Here is a 19,269-nt window from a genome sequence, read left to right as displayed (position 1 = left end):
GCCCTTTTCTGGACCCTGACCCTTGGGCGTTTCAGTCGATATCATCACGCCACAGCCCCCGTCTGTCCAGCCCTGGCTGTGTCTCTTGGAGCCCATCCTCTGCCCTAGCGAGTGGCGCTGTTATTATTATTCCCATTTCACAGACGAGGCTTCCAGGGAGTGGCAGCTTGCCTGCAGCCACGCGTCTGAAGAGTGACAGGGTCTGGACCTGGCCACCTTACTCTAAAGCCCAGGCCACTGGGGTCCAGCTCAGGCCCCCAGGCTATGCAAATGCACTGGGATAGAATTCACCTCGGGAACGGAAGCAGGAAAGATGGATTCACGAGTGATTCCGGAGGAGTTAATGACACTGCCTTGGACAAAACATCCTGCTGGAGCCCACGGCCTGGAGCCCGCAGGCCCGCAGCGCAGCCGCCCCGGGGGGGCCCCTACCTGGTCCCGTTCCCGCTCCACCTCCTCCAGCTGCAGCATGACGGTGTTCATGCGGTGCTTGTACATCTCACAGTCCTTCCCCAGGGTCGAGCACTTCAGCTCCAGGTCCTCCTTCTCCTCCAGGTACTGCAGCGCAGGGAGAAATCCACACACGCATCACGCGGTCAGCAGATCAGGGCCGGGAGCCGTTTTTATTTATTTATTTTACTTTATTTTTTTTGCGGTACGCGGGCCTCTCACTGCCGTGGCCTCTCCTTTGGCGGAGCGCAGGCTCCGGACGCGCAGGCCCAGCGGCCACGGCTCACGGGCCCAGCCGCTCCGCGGCACGTGGGATCTTCCCGGACCGGGGCGCGAACTCGCGTCCCCCGCATCGGCAGGCGGCCTCTCAACCGCTGCGCCACCAGGGAAGCCCCGAGAGCCATTTTCTAGCTGCGTCCTCCCAGAGCCGGCCTGCCCCTCCCCACGGGGCCTGACCTTCTGAGAGTCAGCTCTCTGACCAGAAGGGACCAAGGTAAAAGGCCAGTCCATCAACGGAGATGTGCTGTGGACCGACTACGTGCCAGGGAAGGAGCGGGAGACAGGGTGGACGCCACGTGTGCCCTCCTGTGGCCTTCAGCCAGGGGGAGGACAGGTGCCGTGCTGAGGCTTAGTAATTCACGAGTAACTGCAGGAGCTGACGCACAGAGAATTTACACCAGGGGTCAGACCTGGTCCCTGGAAGAGAGTGTGGGCTCTGGAGGTCCCACTAACACACACGAGTGCCCGGGGGCTCCCAGCCCGAGGGTGCCAGCTGGGTGGCTGCTGCCCCGACCGCCCACGGGGTCCCACCTTGTCCCTCAGCTCCTCCGCCCGGCGGACCTCCTCCTGCAGGTTGTAGATCTTGTTGACGAGTTCCTGTCGGTCCTCCAGGGCCTCCCTGCGGTCATGTTCCAGGATGTCCAGGATGGCCTTGTCCGAGTCTGGCAGGCTGCGCTTCCCGGCCTGGGCGGGTGGGGAGTGCGGACGGGGGGCAGCGTTTAACGGTGCTGGGGGCAGGGGAAGGGCAGGGGGCGTGGGGCCCGGGAAGGCGGCAGACAAAAGCGCCGGCGCCACGCTGAGCAAACGAAGGTTTTGTGCCAGGGAAGCAGGGAGAGGCAAGAGTCGCTGTCTCTTGGGCTCCTTAAGCAGCTTAGTATTTATGAATTTTATCACCTGGAAAGAAGCATGAGACCCACTTCCGCTCAGACATATCCCGATGCCTACTGTTCTGTCCCAGCTCTTATCAGGGCTCAGAGAAGCACTTGCTGCTTCTCCACACACTTCACAGGTGACAACAAAGAGAGGGTTCATCTGCCTTGCAGATGCCTCCCCTGAAATATCAATTAATCTCTCCGACGAAACCGGGGCTCATCCTCCGCTCTGGGCTAGAGCCTTCCGCACCAGGCAGCCAATCCCGGCGGCCGGGGGGAATCATTGCGGAGGAAGGGCGGGTGCCTGCTTTCTCTCCCTGCATATGTATTTTGGGATATTATTCCTCTACCTACAGATGCTTCTGTGATGGCAAAGCTGGGGAGGCTCTTGAAGTTTTAACAAATCACACAGAGCTGAGCGTTGAGTTTCTTGGAATCTTTAAGGCGGAAGATTTCTCGGAGGTACTTTGCTCACAGCACCCAGGGCAGCGATTTTGTGTGAATGGTGATTTTCACGGAGTGACTCAGCCAAGGGAATATCGTCACAAGTTTGACCTCACATAATGTCGTGTCTCTGAGAAGTGGGCGGTGCGGTCACCCCCGCTGACAGAGGAGGGACCGAGGCGCCCCAGGATGGCGTGAATTCTCCGTGGTCCTGCGGTCAGCAAGCGGTGGCCTGGGGACGGACGCCCGGGCAGGCAGGCCCGTCCCCGACCCTCACCCTCCCTTCCGCCCGCCGCGCGCGCACCGGCCCTCACCTGGATGACCGACTGCAGCTCCTGGATTTTGGTCTTCAGCATCTCATTCTCCCGTTCCAGCTCCAGAACCTGCTCCTTCCTGGGCCGGTTCTCGATGTCGTTCTTTAGTTTCAGCGACTGATTCCTCTCCAGCTTGCATTCCTCCTCCATCTTATTCAACCGGTGCTTGAGCTGGTCGATCTGAAACACCCACAGGGTGCCGAGGGCAGAAGGCAGTTGGCAGGAAACATTCAGAAAAGGCAGTGCTTCCCAGATCCTACTGGACTTCCAGCATGAGCTGTGCTCTGCCCCCCTCTCTCCTTCCTCCAGTTGGTGACAGAGAAGGCCTCAAAGAAACCTCTTCCAGTGAAACCAACCAGCCCCTCCTTGTTCAAGAGGAGGTCCTGATCCATTAATTTAGAATAGTTCTAAAGCACTTATGTCCCCTGGAAGACTCCCTCAGGCAATTTTTGTGGGGTGGAACAGATTACAGACTAGGATAAAAGGTACCCAACCTGGTGTTTCCCTGACGTAGGTTATCCATCTTAAAGGTCTTTTAGGATGGGTTTCAAACTCTGATCCTCAGAAGTCGAGATTCCCTCAAGAACCCCCGTGTTATCGAAGGGAGCAAAGAGATGGGGACGGGGGAGATCCGGGCCCCACCCTGACTTCACACCCCAGAGTAGTTCTGCACGCACATGTTTTGGCCTCTTGTGTTTCACACAAGATTTTAGTTGAACAAATGGCACTGCTGCCATTGACAGGATCTCTGGCCTAAAGGACCTGCCCAGACTTCGTGTGTACGAAAGGGGGGCTTCCTGGAGGAGAAGGCAGTTACGACCCCTGGAGATGGGACAACTTCTCCGGTTGTGCTGAGCTTCACCCAGGAGGCGAGTCTGAGGAACCGGGACCAGGAGGAAGCTTCTTTTTTTTTTTTAATTTTTATTTTTTTTTGCGTTACGCAGGCCTCTCACTGTCATGGCCTCTCCCGTTGCGGAGCACAGGCTCCGGACGCGCAGGCTCAGCGGCCACGGCTCACGGGCCCAGCCGCTCCGCGGCATGTGGGATCTTCCCGGACCGGGGCACGAACCCGCGTCCCCTGCATCGGCAGGCGGACTCTCAACCACTGCGCCACCAGGGAAGCCCATAGGAGGACGCTTCTTAAACCCCTGTGACTTAGCCTGTCTGCTTCCACAAACTGATCAGCCTTGGCAAAACACCTAGAAGAAGAAGATTGTTTTCAAGGTCTGCAAGGAAGCGGGCACCAAATGGGTGAGTGTCCTTTTTCAATTCTAGGCTTATGGGGGGAATATCTCTAGAAATCTGGCAGGTAGATGGTGTTGGCTTTAGCAAGGAAGGGACCTCGGCTGTACGCCTGTGGTCTGAGGGAAGGAACAAAGAGGAAAGCAGGGAAGCAGCCTGGGCCTGAGAAACGGCCTAGGACTCAGCTGGCCAGACGTTCTTTCAAGTTCTAGATATGGTTTCTCACTGTTACTATATGGCCAGAAAAACATAAAACAGGAGGAAGTTCTAGGAGAGAAAGTTTTAAAGCTCCGCCACAGGTTAACACCTCCAAATCCTAGATGAGACAGCACAGAAACCTTGCTTCCTGGTCTCTCTCTCTCTCTCTCTCACACACACACACACACACACACACACACACACGCACACACAATCCTCCTCAGAATCTTGGAAGATGAACCCAAGTGACCTGTTCTGGGTCTAGATCCTCGGTCCCATCCAAGTGGACACAAAGTGGGTGCTTACTAGGTCAGCCATCTTGCCAAAGACATATTTCTGTATCTCAGCAATCCTAAGGCGTAGGTATTATTTTCATTTCCATGTAACTGCCATTTACAAATGAGCAAACTGAGGCCAAGAACCAACTAAGTGGTAAAGCCAGAAGCCAGAAGTCAGATCTGAACTCAAAGCCAAAGGATTTAAAAGCTCCTGCTCTTTGCCTGCTATGCCACTGACTCAATTCACCTGAATTCTAGTGGACTGTTTACTCATCTATCTGGTTCAACTAAATTGTAAGTGACCTGAGCACAAAGCAGCTTATTTATGCATATGTCCCCCACAGCGCTTAGCACCGTGCCTTACACATGGCAGGTGCTTAATAAATACTCTGAGTCTATTTTCCACCCAGCAGCCAGAGTGATCTTTCTAGAAATAAATCAGTTGTCACTCGCAGCTCTCAATCCCTCAGTGGCTTCCATCACTACTGGAATAAATTCCAAAGTTCTTACCAAGCCCCCAAGATCTGGACCCTGGCCATCTCCCATTTGCTCATTTGGCTCCAGCCCCAATGGCTCTCCTGCTGTTTCTCAAAAACACCAAGCATGGCCCCTACCTGGGGCCTCTGCACTTGCTCTTTGCTCTTCCCCTGAGACTTGCATGGCTGGCTCCTCCCTTTCCTCTGATCTCTGCTCCTGTGTCTCCTTCTCAGGAACGCTTCCTGACCATCCTATTTAAAACAGCACCCCTCGCTCACTATCCCTAAACTCTTTTCTCCCTCTTCTGAAGAGCACTTACTACTACCAGCTATTGATGCTTTTTTTTTCTGATTAGAATGTGAGCTCCACGACAGCAGGGCTTTGGTTCTGAGTTAGGTATCCCTGGAAAAGAGCCTGGTGCAAGGTGGTGCACAATAAAAGGAATGAATGAGTTAAGCAATTCCCTTCTCCATCTCCCTTTTGGAAGTAAACTCATTAATGACGTCTATCATTTGGCTGCTGGATTGTTCATTGCTAAGTGACTATTCCACTGTGTCACGTTGAGCTTTGTGGATACAGCTGTGAAGGGCAGAGTCCTGGCCTCAAAGATCTCATGAATCCACGGACAGGCGCTGTGCCCACCTCCTCGCTGATTTTCCCGAGGGCCATAGAGCTGGGCAGGCCCCTGAATCCTCCAGCTTCCCCCTCACCCAGCACGGGCGCAGGGCCCATGCGCTGGGCCCATGCGCGCATCTCCGGTTCACGTGCCTGGTGGGTCCTCGTTCCGGAGCAAGAGGGAAGCTCCACCGGGTCCAGGTGCGCAAGTCTGCACATGCGCACAGTGGCCCAGAGGGCTCCCGAGCAGGACGTCAAGCTCACTGGGTCTGTGTGCGCATGTGCACACATGCGCAGGGGATCTGGGCGCTAAACTGCGGCGCCAGGCCGCGCTGGGTTGGCGTGCGCATGCGCACCGTGGATCGAGGCTCCCAGAGCTCCTCTGTCTTCCCTTCTCCCTCACCTGGCCAGGTGTTAAACCCTGCCCCTGCCTGCCTGGTGGTCTTTGCCCCGGTGGCCTTCGCTTCCCCCTCACTCACTTTGGCCCAGCAGCTCCCGCCACGGGCCCCTCACCTCGAGTTGGAGGTCTCGGCTCCGCATGACCGCCATGTTTTTCTCTTCGCTGAGCTGGGCGTAGCGCATGGCCAAGTTGTAGTTGTCATCCTTCACCTTGACCAGCTCGTCGTTGTAGCTGTCCCGCTCCTCCTTCATCTTGTAATACCGGTCCTGGAAGGTCAGCAGCTCCACCTGGGTCAGCGTCAGCTGCTGCTTCTCGTCCTCCAGCTGTCGCGACTTGGCCAGCAGCTCACACCGCTGCAGGTCCTTGGCCTTCACCTGCTGCTGCAGCTTGATGACCTCGTTCATCAGGAAGTGCGTGAGGCCCTCGTGGCCCTCCTCCACTGTGGAGAGGGGGCACCCAGTCAGGCCTGAGGACTGGGGAGGGGAAGAAGGGGGTTCCAGACGTGCGGCAGGTGTCATTCGTTCACTCATTCACTCACCAACATCTTACTGAGCTCTTACTACCCATTAGGCACCCGGGATTCAGGGTGCGCAAGACAGCCTTGGTCCCGGTGGAGCTTATGTCTGGTAAGGGAGACAGACATTAAAAGAGCAAGTGATCACACAAAAATGTATCTACAGATTGAGAGGACTGCACAAAGTAAAGGTATAGGGGACTGTGAGAGTGTGTAATGGGCTGGGGGGACCAGATCCAGCTGAGTGGACAGAGGCATTCGAGGAGGCTCCTGACGGATGAGCTCAGGTACTGAGGAGAGAAAACACATTCTAGGAAGGTGGAACAACATTGCCAAGGTCCTATGGGAAGGGAAGAAGAACCTGGCACATTTCAGAAACTGAAGGAAGACGGAAGTGGCTGGAGCTTAGAGAGAGGGAGAGGCAGAAAGGCAAAGCTGGGAGTGTCATCAGGGGCTGGACCACGTAGGGTCCTTGTGGGCTGCACTGGGGTCTTCAGATGGAAACAGTGGAAAGCCACTGAAAGGTCTTAAGGAGGGGAGGGTAACATGAGGAGTAGAGAACTCACTGGATCAGAGCAGGAATGGATATAAAGCGCTGATAGGGCTGTATGGGTCTTGACTAGGATAGTGGTGTATATGGAGCAAAGACTGATTAAAGAATATTTAGGAAGGAAAATTAAGATGACAAGATGACCACGGGCTCTGGTTCATGGGATACTGGCGGGAGGGTAGGCGAGGCAAGGACACGATCCAGAGGGTAGGGGGAGTTCCACCCACCAACATGCATGGGGGATTGTTCAGTAAACACCCACTTCTCTTGGCTCTTGATTCAGTTTGTTCCTCTGTCACCTACATTTCATCATCAGGCAGAAATAAGTGGTGGACAGTTCACAAGTGCCGCTGGGGCACTGTCCTGATGTCACAGGTCCATAACCTTAGAACTGTCCCACCACTGGACACACACACACACACCCCTCCCATCACAGTCCGAATGCTGATGGTAAAGCCACTTACCCACAATGGTGGAGAATCTACGAGTGGGTTCCTTTCCAGTCACCAGTTTGTACAATTCTGGGTAGTAAAATTCCAGACTCTCCAAGAAGGCCACATAGCCCCTCTGCCCCTTCGTATGTAGAATGTCCAGCAGTCGGCCTAGAGGAAAGGCCAAATCACTCAGTGGGCAGGAGCGTACGTGTCTGACTGGATGCAAGTCTCCAAATCTAGTCTTATGCTGGGCTCACATCCAGTCAGTACACTCTTAAGAAGATAGTCTCACCACATCCTGTCACTCCTGAGTTTTATCTTACAGTCCAGATAATGTAAATCAAAGTGCCAGGCCCTCGGCAGGGATTGTGAGTGTTAGTTTCCTTTCTCCAAAAGACTGGTAGAACCAGAAGAAGCCATAGGAAACCAACAGTCTTAAAGAGCTTCCCAATTGACCAGGGCTAAAATTAACCGTACAGGCATCTGTGATTGAAGGAGGATGGAGGTACAGCAGTGGTGACAGCATAATATATGGTTCTCTGGGATTCAGACCAAGAAGATAATTTTTTGGGTGGGGAACTAGGAAAAGTCATAGGAAGCAGGAATAGCTCCATGTTCTTCAATGGGATTATCACATAGTCTGGAAACATTTTTAATCTCAGTGTAATTTCCTTGGCAGTTTTCAGTTTTTATCCTACTGGTTCCACTTATTGTTTACATTTCTTGCCCCTTCCTTAAACGTTTTATTTTCAGCTGTTCCTTCCCTTGAGGTCCTAAAAGTCAATCCTTCCCCTAGGGTAGACATAATAAATGAATTTCATCTTGTGTCAACTGATGGTTTGTCAAAGCTGCCTGGAGCAGTGTGTTGAGAGGGATTCTGAAGTTACATCCAAGCTCAGTAGGAAAACATGCTGTGATTAGTGATGTCTGTCACGTATGCAAAAGAGAGTCAGAGCATATGAGCTACTTATCACCAGTCATACTGTGGGCAAGTGAGTTTCAAACCTCTTAAACTGTGAACCACAGAAAGAAATGTATTTTACATCGTGACCGCATGCTTTCACACAAAGACATATTTTGCTACGTATATGTGAATACACACACAGATGTATATAAAACCAAAACAATGTTCACAAACCACACTTACTACCTACCTTTAATGAATGTGATAAAGTGTCATGGACCCCTAGGCAGTCTGGAAAAGCCTATGGACCCTTTATCAGAATAACATTTTCAAACAGATAAAATGCACTGGATTACAAAGGGACTCAATCATAATAAGATAAGGTTAACAAATATTAAATTTGTGACTCAGTAATAAATGTGCTTCTTTATTAATGCATTAAAATAACCCAATCTCTTGGCAGGTCTAAAAACTACTATAATTTCAAGGGAAAGATGAGTGTAAATGATATTTTGGAACCCCGTAATAGCTGTAATGTGATAAGAAGATACCTGTAACGTTTACTGTTGACAGAGACACAAGTATTGCTAATCATTGTGATGTGTTGCCTATCTGCCTCCATAATTGAAGGGAATGCTAAGTCTTAGGTTGGTAAAATAAAGATGTAATTTCCCCCTGTCCAAGTTAATAGACCCTCTCTCCCCATGGACAGTTTGGTGGGGGACCAGGGGTGGGTAGAGGTCTATGGACTCTAGTCAAACATCCCTGCCTGAGAGAAACTGCATTTTGCTACGGCTAACTGTGAGTTATTTCCTGAGGTTACCTGCCCGGTTGATCTTGGACGGCAGCATGGGAGCATTAAGCACTTCATCTTCATCTTGTTCATCAATGACCTTGCACTGGCGCAGGTAGGGGGTGAGCTTGGCTGGGTTGATATAGCGACTCAGCATGTGTCGGTTGCACTCCACATTCTCCCACAAGGCATCCTCCTCATCCTTCAGTGTTTCCATATAGTCATCCATCTCTGGCGCCCCTCCTTTTAGACATGAACCCCAACAAGGTTAATAAAAGAGCCTCACTGGAATAGCTCTATAAACTTTGGAGAGATCTCCAGTATCCACTGTTAAGTGAAAAAAAAGTAGAGAAAAGCATATATAGTCTCCCTTTTATTTGAGAAAGGAAGGGATATGAATAGACATATTTCTTTATGTACTAAACACAAACAATGGATGGATAAGCCATAAAATTAAAAAAAAAATTATGGGGAGAGAGGGAGAATTTTGTACTTGGAGTATATCCTTTCCTTCCAAGTTTTTATATCTTACTAAGAATTTATATTTCCAAAAACAATATATGCTATACTTTTTGTTTTACAGTTTCACATAAATGGCATCATACTATATGCTTTCCTGTTTCCTTCTTCAACTTGCTTTTTTCTCTCTGCATTTACTGAGATTTATCTAGGTTGACACAAACATTCCTAATTCACTCATTTTTAAAAACAGCTTTGTTGAGATATAATTCATGTACCATACAATTCACCTTTTAAAAGTGTACAATTCAATGCTTTTTAGTATATTCACAGAGTTTTACAACCATCAGCACAATTAGTTTTAGAACATTTTCATCACCCCCCAAAGAAACTTCATACCCTTTAGTAGTCTCTCCCCATTTCCCTCCAATACCTGCTCCTCCAACCTTAGGCAACCACTAATCTATTTCCTGTCTCTATAGACTTGCCTGTTCTGGACATTTCACTTAAATGGGATCGTACAACATGTGGTCTTTTGTGACTGGCCTCTTTTCAGGGTTCATCCATGTTGTATGTAGCATGTTTCAGTACTTCTTTTTATTGAGGAATACTTTTTCATTGTATGGATATATCACATCTTGTTTATTCATCCATTGATGACTTTGGGTTGTTTGGTTATTATGAATTATGCTACTATGAAGATTCACGTACACGTTCTTTTGTCAACACATGTTTTTACTTCCCTTGAGCAGATATGCAGAAATGGAACTGATGAGCCATATGGTTTAACATTTTGAGGAACTGCTAAACTGTTTCCCAAAGTAGCTGCACCATTTTACATTCCTGCTAGCAATGTATGAGGTTCTAATTTATTCCTGCTAGCAATGTATAAGGTTCTAATTTATTCCTGCTAGCAAAGTATGAGGTTCTAATTGTCAACAATTATTCTTGTCCATCATTTTTAGTACAGCCATCTGAATGGGTGGGAAGTGGTATTTCACTGTGGTTTTGATTTATATTTCCCTACTAACTAATGATACTGAGCATCTTTTCATGTGCACATTGGCCATTTGTGCATGAGAAATGCCTATTCAAATCCTTTGCCCGTTTTTAAATTGGATCTTTGGCTTTAATATGGAATTTTTATGTGTTCTGGATACAAGTCAGATATATGATTTGCACATATTTTCTCCTGTTGGTTACTTTTTCACTTTCTTAAAGGTATTATTTGTAGCACAAAAGTTTTTAATTTTGATGTAGTCCAATTTCTGTTTTCACTTGTGCTTTTGGTGTGTATCTAAGAAACCATTACTTAATTCAAGGTTATAAAAATTTACTTCTATTTATTTTTCCAAGAGTTTTATACTTTTAACTCTCACATTTAGGCCTATGATGCATTTTGAATTAATTTTTGTGTATGGTGTGAGGTAAGGGTCCAACTGTTTTTTACATGTGGATATTCAGTTGTTCCAGCACAATTTGTTGAAAAGATTCTTCCTTCCCTACTGAATGGTCTTGGCACCTTTGTCAAAAATCAATTTACCATAAATGTGAGTGTTCATTTCTGGACTCTCAATTCTATTCCATTGACCTATACGTCTATCCTTATGCCAGTACCACACTGTCTTCATTACTGTAAATGTGCAGTAAGTTTTGAAATTGGGAAGTATGAGTCTTCCAACCTTGTTCTTCCCATTTCAGATTGTTTTGGCTATTCAGGTCCCCTTGCAATTCCATATGAATTTTAGGGATCAACTAGTCAATACGTGCAAAAAAAAAGTAGTTGGGATTTTGATAGTGAATCTGTTGAATATGTAGATCAATTTGAACAGTATTACTATCTAACAATTAAGTGACATGCTCCAAGAATATGGGATGTGTTTCTATTAATATAGATCTTCTTTAATTTCTTTCAGCAATGTGTTGTAGTTTTCAGTGATACTCTTCTTTTGCTAAATTTATTCCTAAGTATTTTAATTCTTTTTGATGGCATTGTAAATGTGAACTGTATTCTTAATTTTATTTGTTGAATAAAATTCATTAACATATGGATATGCAATAAATGACTTTTGTATATTGCTCTTCCATCCAGCAAATTTACTGAAACCATTTATTAGTTCTAGTAGTTTGTTAGTGGATTCCTTATGATAGGATGTTTTCTATATGATTTTCCTATATATAAGATAATGTCATCTGCAATTACATTGTTTTACTTCTGTCTTTCAATCTGGATGCCTTTTCTTTTCTTTTCTTCTCTCTCTTTTTTTATCCCCCTCTAATTTCCCAGGCTAGAACTTCTAACACAATGTTACATAGAAGCAGCAAGAATGGACATCCTTGGGTTTCCCTGGTGGCGCAGTGGTTGAGAGTCCACCTGCTGATGCAGGGGACACGGGTTTGTGCCCCGGTCCGGGAGCGGCTGGGCCCGTGAGCCATGGCCGCTGAGCCTGCGCGTCCGGAGCCTGTGCTCCGCCAAGGGAAAGGCCACAACAGTGAGAGGCCCGTGTACTCCAAACAAACAAACAAACAAAAAAGAATGGACATCCTTTTCTTGTTCTTGATCACAGGGGAAAAGCATTCAGTTTTCACTGTTAAGCATGATGTTACCTGGTTAAGTGTGTGTGTGTTTCAGACGTTCTTTATCAGGCTGAGGAAATTCCCTGAGTACTTTTGTCACAAAAGGATGTTTGATTTTGTCAAATGCTTTTTCTGCATCCAACTACCATATAGCTTTTAGTTTTGATTCTATTACTATATTACATTAATTGATTTTCAGGTATTAAACAAACCTTGCATTCTTGCTATGAATCCCAGTTAGTTATGGACTGGTTGGATTTGGTTTGCTAGTATATTTTTGAGCATTGTGGCATCCATACCTTATGAGAGATGTTAGTCAGTAGTTTCCTTCTTCGTGATGTCTGACTGGTTTTGACATCAGGGTAAATTCTGCCTCATAGAATAAATTGGGAAGTGTTTCTTCCTCTTCTACTTTTTTGGAGAGTTTATGAAGAATTGGCAAACTTTTGTCTTTTGTTTGGTAGAGGTCACCAAGGAAGGCTTTTCTTGGTAGGTAGGTTTTTGATTACTAATTCTTTACTTGTTGTAGGTTCCTGTTTTTCTTGAGTAAGTTTCAGTAATTTGTGTCTTTCTAGGAATTTGTCCATTTCGTGTAAGTTACCTAATTTATTGGAAACAACTGTTCATATTATTCCTTTATCTTTACTTTGCCTTTTATTTCTGTAAGGTTGGTAGTAATGTCCCTTCTTTTATTTCTGATTCTAGTAATTTGGATCATCTCTCTTTTTCTCTTGGTCAGTCTATCTAAGGGTTTGTCAATTTTGTTGAAATTTCAAAGAACCAACTTTTGGTTTCATTGATTTTCTCTATTGCGCTTCTCTTCTCTAACTCATTTATTTTTGTCCTAATAGTATTACTTCCTTCCTTATACTTGCTTCAGTTTTAGTTTGCTCTTCTTTTTCTAGTTTCATAAAGTGGAAGGTTAGGTTACCAATTTGAGATCTTTTAAAACTATTAACATTTAAAGCTATAAATTCCCTTCTGAGCACTGCTTTAGTGACACCACTTAAGTTTCAGTATGTTGCATTTTCATTTCCGTTTGTCTCAAAGTAAATATTCTATTTTCTTGTGTGATTTCTTTGACCTATTGGTTATTTAGAAGTGCGACGTTTAGTTTCCCATATTTGTTAACTTCCCAAATTACTTTCTGTTATTGATTTTTAATTTAATTCCATTGTGGTTGGAAAACATACTTTGGATCACTTCAATCCTTTTAAACTTACTGAAGTTTGTTTTATGGACCAGCATATGGAGAACATTCCACGTGGGTGCTTGAGAAGAGTACATATTCTGCTGTTAGGTGGCATGTACTATAGACAAGTCCAAGTTCAAGTCTCCTATTTCCTTGTTGATCTTCTGGCTATTGTTCTATCCATTATTGAAAGTAGAGTATTAAAAATCTCCATCCATCTATTCTTGTTGAATTTTACATTTCTCCCTTCAATTCTGTCAGTTTTTGCTTCATGCATTTTGAGGCTCTGTTGTTTGGGTTTGGTTCTATTTATAATTGTTATAACTTCCTGGTGGTTGACACTTTTATCATTATGAAATCTCTTCTTTATTTCTAGTAACACTTTTGTTTTAACGTCTATTTTGTCTGATATAAGCCACTGTGGCTCTTTTATGATTCTTTTTAGCATAGTCTATATTTATATCCTTTTACTTTCAACCTCTTTGTACCTTTGGATGTAAGGTTTTTCTCCTGTAGATAGTATATATGTGATCTCATTGTTTCAGTCTAATCTGGCAATCCCTTAATTTCTATTGGTTTATTCATTTTTGACTGCTGGATATATTATTCCATTGCAAGAATATATCATAATTTATTTCTTCATTTCCCTATAATGGATATTTAATTTCCCCCCAGTTTTTCACTTGAAAATTTAGCACTATTTATAATAGGAAAAAAGTGTAGACAATCCAAACATTCTTCAGCAGATACTCCATGATCCTTTTGCACTAGAGAATAACATTTTGAAAGGATGTGGTGACATAAAAAGATCCCAAGACATCGTTTATTTTAAAAAGTAAAGGGAGGGAGGGAGACGCAAGAGGGAAGAGATATGGGGATATATGTATATGTATAGCTGATTCACTTTGTTATAAAGCAGAAACTAGCACACCATTGTAAAGCAATTATACTCCAATAAAGATGTTAAAAAAATATATAAAAGTAAATAGGTACACATGTACATGTGGTATAATTAAAAAATATATTTGGTCTTTGCCCCGGGTTCCCAGCACAGAGTGTAATCTCCAGAGTGACAAGAGTGTGAATGCTTTTTGTATGCTAACAAGATAACTCTTGGGTAAGGGGCCCCCTAGTAGCTTTCGGATGGGAGCTGAATGCAGAAGAACCAGGCAAGTGATTAGAAGGTTGTAACTTTCAGGCCCACATTCCTGCCTCAGGGGAGGTGAGAGAGGCTAGAGATTGAACTCAGTCACCAACAGAGAATGATTTAATCAATCACACACGTAATGGCATCTTGATGAAAATCCCTCAACGAGGGGGGCCAAGAACTTCCAAGTTTCTGAATTCAAGCACATGCTGGGCGAGTGGCTCATCTCAACTCCATGGGAACAGAGGCTCCTGTGCTCGGGACCCTTCCGAACCTCCTCATATGTGTTTTCATTTGTATCCTTTAAAATCAACTGTTATAATGAGTATAGTGTTTTCCTGAGTTCTGTGAGCCACTCCAGCAAATTATTGCACCTGGCGAGGAGGCTGTGGGATGCCCTGATTTAGAGCTGCTCAGGCAGAGGGCAGGTGGCCCTGGGTTTGGGGCCGGCATCCGAGGCAGGGGCAGGCTTGTGGGACTGAGCCCTTGGCCTGTGGCATCTTTGCTGCCTCTGGACAGTTAGTGTCAGAATTGAACTGGATTGCTGGACACCCAGTTGGTGTCAGAGAATTGGTGGATGTGTGAAACAATGACACGTATTTGGTGTCAAGAAAACACTGTACATTTGGTGTCAGAAAAAATATCACAACACAGTATAAAATCATTCATGTAATGAATGCAACGCCTATACTTATATAGGTGGGGTGTGTGTGTGTGTGTGTGTGTGTGTGTGTGTGTGTGTGAGAGAGAGAAGGGGAGAGAGAAACAGGGAGAGGGGAGGGGAGGGAAAGGAGGAGGGAGGGGAAAAGTTTGAGAGGATCTGATTATACTGATTCTATCTAAGAAGAGGGAGGAATTCTGAGGTTACTGGCCAGGAGGACCTGGACGTTACGTATACTGTTTTAGTGTTTACAACACACACACGTATCAACGTACTATGTGTATAGTTTGAAAAAGGAGAAAAAGAAAAATGAGCAAAGATGACAGCCAAGTCTAGGGAAATAGATACGCCAATATGTAATATCTGCCTTTCTGCTCACGTCCTCAAATGGCCACAGCCCTGATATGCTGTTTGTACCGAATAAACCCTCCAGCCACAGCCGACTGACCTGCTCCAAAGAGGACCAACCCCGAGGCCGGCTGCACTAGTCCAATCCCTTGACCTGGGAATTTCCGATGGGCCAAAGAGACAGTGGGGAGGGTGAATGTGCTGTGGGGAATTAGCTAGAAGGTGGCATCAGGGTGGCCACGGTGGAGGCTAGAACTTGGCCACAGTAAAGCAGAGCCCCAGGCAGGTCGGGGCTACGGAGGCAGAGGGAACTGGTCTGCCAGGCGGAGCTGCAGTGAGAGACCCCGAGGGCCCCTGAGAAGTGGTAACAGTTCTCTCTCTGGGTGTATAACTCTACTTCCCAGCCCTGTAAGCCCTGGCCACATGTGACGTCTGGTCCTTGCTACAGACCTTCAAGAATCTCCCCATTAATCTGAGCTGGAGACTCGTGCATGAATATTCAACAGAGGCATCGTGTATCCAAAAAACCTGGACACCATACAGACGTCCCGACACAAGTAGAGGGGGTAAATAATGTGCGTATTCAACGGTGGCACACCCTACAGCAGGGCAGGGGAAAAGAACTACGGCTTCATGCGTCATCACGGACGGACCTCGGGGAGGAGACGCTGCGTGTAAAAGCAAGTCGCGAAAGATTACGTGCCACAGGGGAGCGCCCACGGAATTTCCCAACCATACGCAACCCAGCTATATGGTTGAGGATATACTGCAAAACTGTACTGAAGAGCAGGGGTCTGATAAACGTCAGGAGGGTGGGGGCAGCAGGACGGCTGTGACGTGGAGGGACACATAGGTGACATGGGTGATCCTGGGAAATGCTGCTTCAGCTGGGGACACGCGTGTCCATTTTACTGTTCTTTGTTTCATAGATACACGTATACATTTTTATGTGCGTGTGTGTGTGTGTGTGTGTGTGTGTGTGTGTGTGTGTATAAAAACGTATGAAATATTTCATGGGCAGGAACTCTGGATCGTGTAGCTAGGCTCAAAAGAAAGCAAGCCCACCTTGACCACAATTTCAAATGTATTTCTCTTCTCAGACGTTTCCCTGTAACTCAGCCTGACTCGGCCCCATCACCTGGAGGAACCAGGATGAAACATCTGCTCGGAAACACACTCTTAGACACCGAGGCCCTGAGCTTTAACAGCCTATCAGGCTGGACAGTCCTCCCTCCCCTCAGCTGTAGCCAGAGTTGATGGCAACTCGGACAGTACCCTCAGCAGGGTCTGGCTTGGTCTTGAGTCAAACCCTAGACCACATCTGTCTTTCTACACACAGCCAGAAAAAGCAGGTTCAAGGCTCCTGGGCCACATTCTACAGGAATGGCTATTTTGCTCAAGTTTTTACAGGCCAAGGAGACTACCTGCCGCTGGACAAGCTCCATGGCAGCTGCTGGTCCCACGTACCTCCGCCATTCGTTGGAAACATGGACCGTGTGGCGCCCGCTGCTGCTATGGTACAGTTCAGCATCTCCGTCTTGAGCTCCGAGCTGAGGGTGGCCCCCCACCAGCCCCCACGGTCGCATCTCGCCTGACGGTCTCTGATTCTCCGCCAGGCACCCGCTTGCTCAGAACCTGCTTCCTGAACCTCCCCCTGCCTGGAGCCCTCCCTCCCCGCTCCCCTGGCAAGCCTCAGGTAACCTCGCTTTCTATTTATTTTACATAAAGGAGACACACGTGAAGTACCTGGCATAGAGTCGGTACTCTTTATTCCTTTTACTCCTTCTGGCTGGGGCTGGTCCTTCCCTGAGCCAGTTTCCTTCTGGATGTGGAGGTGTGATGGGCAGGTCTGTAAGAGGAAAGATAATGTGACTTGAAACAAGGCCACAGGTTGGAGAGAGAGAACCACTCAAGCAGCGAAGGGGCCCGCTGCTTTGGAAGCAAAGGCCACACAATCCCAGGGCCCGCATCTCTTCAGGTGATGGGGACGCAGTGGACCACGGCCTGGAGCTGCTGGGGGAGAAGGGCTTTTGTTCCCACCGACGGACAGCCGGGAAGGCCACTGGCCCCAGGTCCCGAGACTCTGGGAGTGGAGAGAAGGCCAGATGGTAACCGTGGGGCTGCTCATGGCCCCGTGGAAGCTTGTTAGAAGTCTTTGATAGAAGCATTTGCAGAGTGGAGAGGTTCTCATCGGCTAGTAATTCATCAGGTCAAAAGCAGCAAACCACACTTCTGAGTCCAGAAGCGTTCCCTTCACCGTGAATGACGTCTCAGCTCTGCTCGCCATGGTTTTGGGCAGGAACACGCCGTCACTTCCCCAGGGCGGCGTTCCTTATGGTGACTGACAAGGCCGTCATGCCCAGCCAGTCCCTCCAGGAGCCCAGCTGGGGCTGTGGGTTTTGAGGGAAAGGGCCGGCTCTCCTTCTGGAGAAAGGGCGGTAGAGGAGGGGGCAGGGGGAGGGTGAGACGCAGACTCTGAGAAGGTGAGGAGGGGCTGACACCGGTCTTCTTTATTTTTTAAACTTTTTTTTTTTTTAGTGGTTTGAGAGACGGGAATTTTATTTATTTATTTATTATTTTTGGCTGCGTTGGGTCTTGGTTGCTGTGTGCGGGGCTTTCTCTAGTTGCGGCGAGCGGGGGCTGCTCTTCGTTGCGCTGCGCGGGCTTCTCATCGCGGTGGCTTCTCTTGTTGCGGAGCACGGGCTCTAGGCGTGTGGGCTTCAGTAGTCGTGGCTTGTGGGCTCAGTAGTTGCGGCTCGCGGGCTCTAGAGCGCAGGCTCGGTAGCTGTGGCACACGTGCTTAGTTGCTCCGCGGCATGTGGGATCTTCCCGGGCCAGGGCTCGAAGCCGTGTGCCCTGCACTGGCAGGCGGATTCTTAACCACTGCGCCACCAGGGAAGTCCCCAACACCTGTCTTGACAGCTGCCAGGGTCCCTTGGCAGGGGCTCCAGACGGCTGCTCCAAACCCACAGCTCCACTCAGGGGTGACGGGGACCCTGGGATGCCATCGTTTAATCAGAAACTTGTTGGGTTTTGGCTCTGAGGATTAATCACAGATGACACCAGATCTCCCAGGGCTGACAGCAGCTCTTCTTATCGGGTGTCAGCTTGGACAGGAGTCAGCTGTCTCAGACCCTCAGCCCCGGGGAGGTGGCGGCGACATCCTTCTCTGGAGGACACCGTCTCCTTGGTCTCCTCGGCTGTGGGGCCCCGGGCGAGGGCTGGGGGAGCAGGAAATCTACGGGTAGGCCAGGTGCCCTAGCCAAGGTCGGCGGGGCCGTCCTCAGCCCAACAAACCAAGGCCCAGGAGGGCCCAGGGAAATGATACTTCTCTGTATTTGCATTAAACAAAGAAGAATGCATTTGCATTTTTCCTCTTTTATAATCAGAAGAAAAAGCTTTAAGAAAATTCATAGTAGGAAAGGTTTTAATTGCAGGAAAGGGAAAGCAGGTTTGTACTATCCGATGATGTGTCAATGCAGTTTGGGAAAACTGAGGCACAAGACACCCAGGCCGTGTGCCCTGCACTGGCAGGCGGATTCTTAACCACTGCGCCACCAGGGAAGTCCCCAACACCTGTCTTGACAGCTGCCAGGGTCCCTTGGCAGGGGCTCCAGACGGCTGCTCCAAACCCACAGCTCCACTCAGGGGTGACGGGGACCCTGGGATGCCATCGTTTAATCAGAAACTTGTTGGGTTTTGGCTCTGAGGATTAATCACAGATGACACCAGATCTCCCAGGGCTGACAGCAGCTCTTCTTATCGGGTGTCAGCTTGGACAGGAGTCAGCTGTCTCAGACCCTCAGCCCCGGGGAGGTGGCGGCGACATCCTTCTCTGGAGGACACCGTCTCCTTGGTCTCCTCGGCTGTGGGGCCCCGGGCGAGGGCTGGGGGAGCAGGAAATCTACGGGTAGGCCAGGTGCCCTAGCCAAGGTCGGCGGGGCCGTCCTCAGCCCAACAAACCAAGGCCCAGGAGGGCCCAGGGAAATGATACTTCTCTGTATTTGCATTAAACAAAGAAGAATGCATTTGCATTTTTCCTCTTTTATAATCAGAAGAAAAAGCTTTAAGAAAATTCATAGTAGGAAAGGTTTTAATTGCAGGAAAGGGAAAGCAGGTTT

The 19,269-nt window shown here is 47.9% G+C and overlaps 1 protein-coding gene across 1 annotated transcript in view; it reads right to left on the bottom strand.

Annotated features, from left to right (window-relative positions):
* The window catches only part of CARD11 (caspase recruitment domain family member 11), a 96,873-nt gene that overhangs the window by 20,529 nt on the left and 57,075 nt on the right, over positions 1–19,269 (bottom strand). The window contains exons 2-8 of the mRNA XM_028499788.2: positions 16,895–16,997; positions 8,795–9,007; positions 7,098–7,235; positions 5,683–6,008; positions 2,360–2,539; positions 1,261–1,413; positions 433–558 (exon numbers count right to left, since the gene is read on the bottom strand). Of these exons, the coding sequence (XP_028355589.1) occupies positions 433–558; positions 1,261–1,413; positions 2,360–2,539; positions 5,683–6,008; positions 7,098–7,235; positions 8,795–9,007; positions 16,895–16,901 (1,143 nt within the window). The 5' untranslated portion in view covers positions 16,902–16,997. The remainder of the gene's footprint in view (positions 1–432; positions 559–1,260; positions 1,414–2,359; positions 2,540–5,682; positions 6,009–7,097; positions 7,236–8,794; positions 9,008–16,894; positions 16,998–19,269) is intronic.

The sequence above is a fragment of the Physeter macrocephalus genome, chromosome 14 (genome assembly GCF_002837175.3).
Source record: "Physeter macrocephalus isolate SW-GA chromosome 14, ASM283717v5, whole genome shotgun sequence".
Classification (NCBI taxonomy): domain Eukaryota; kingdom Metazoa; phylum Chordata; class Mammalia; order Artiodactyla; family Physeteridae; genus Physeter; species Physeter macrocephalus.
The sequence above is the reverse complement of the archived record's forward strand: the minus strand, read 5'-3'. Positions and strand labels throughout refer to the sequence as shown.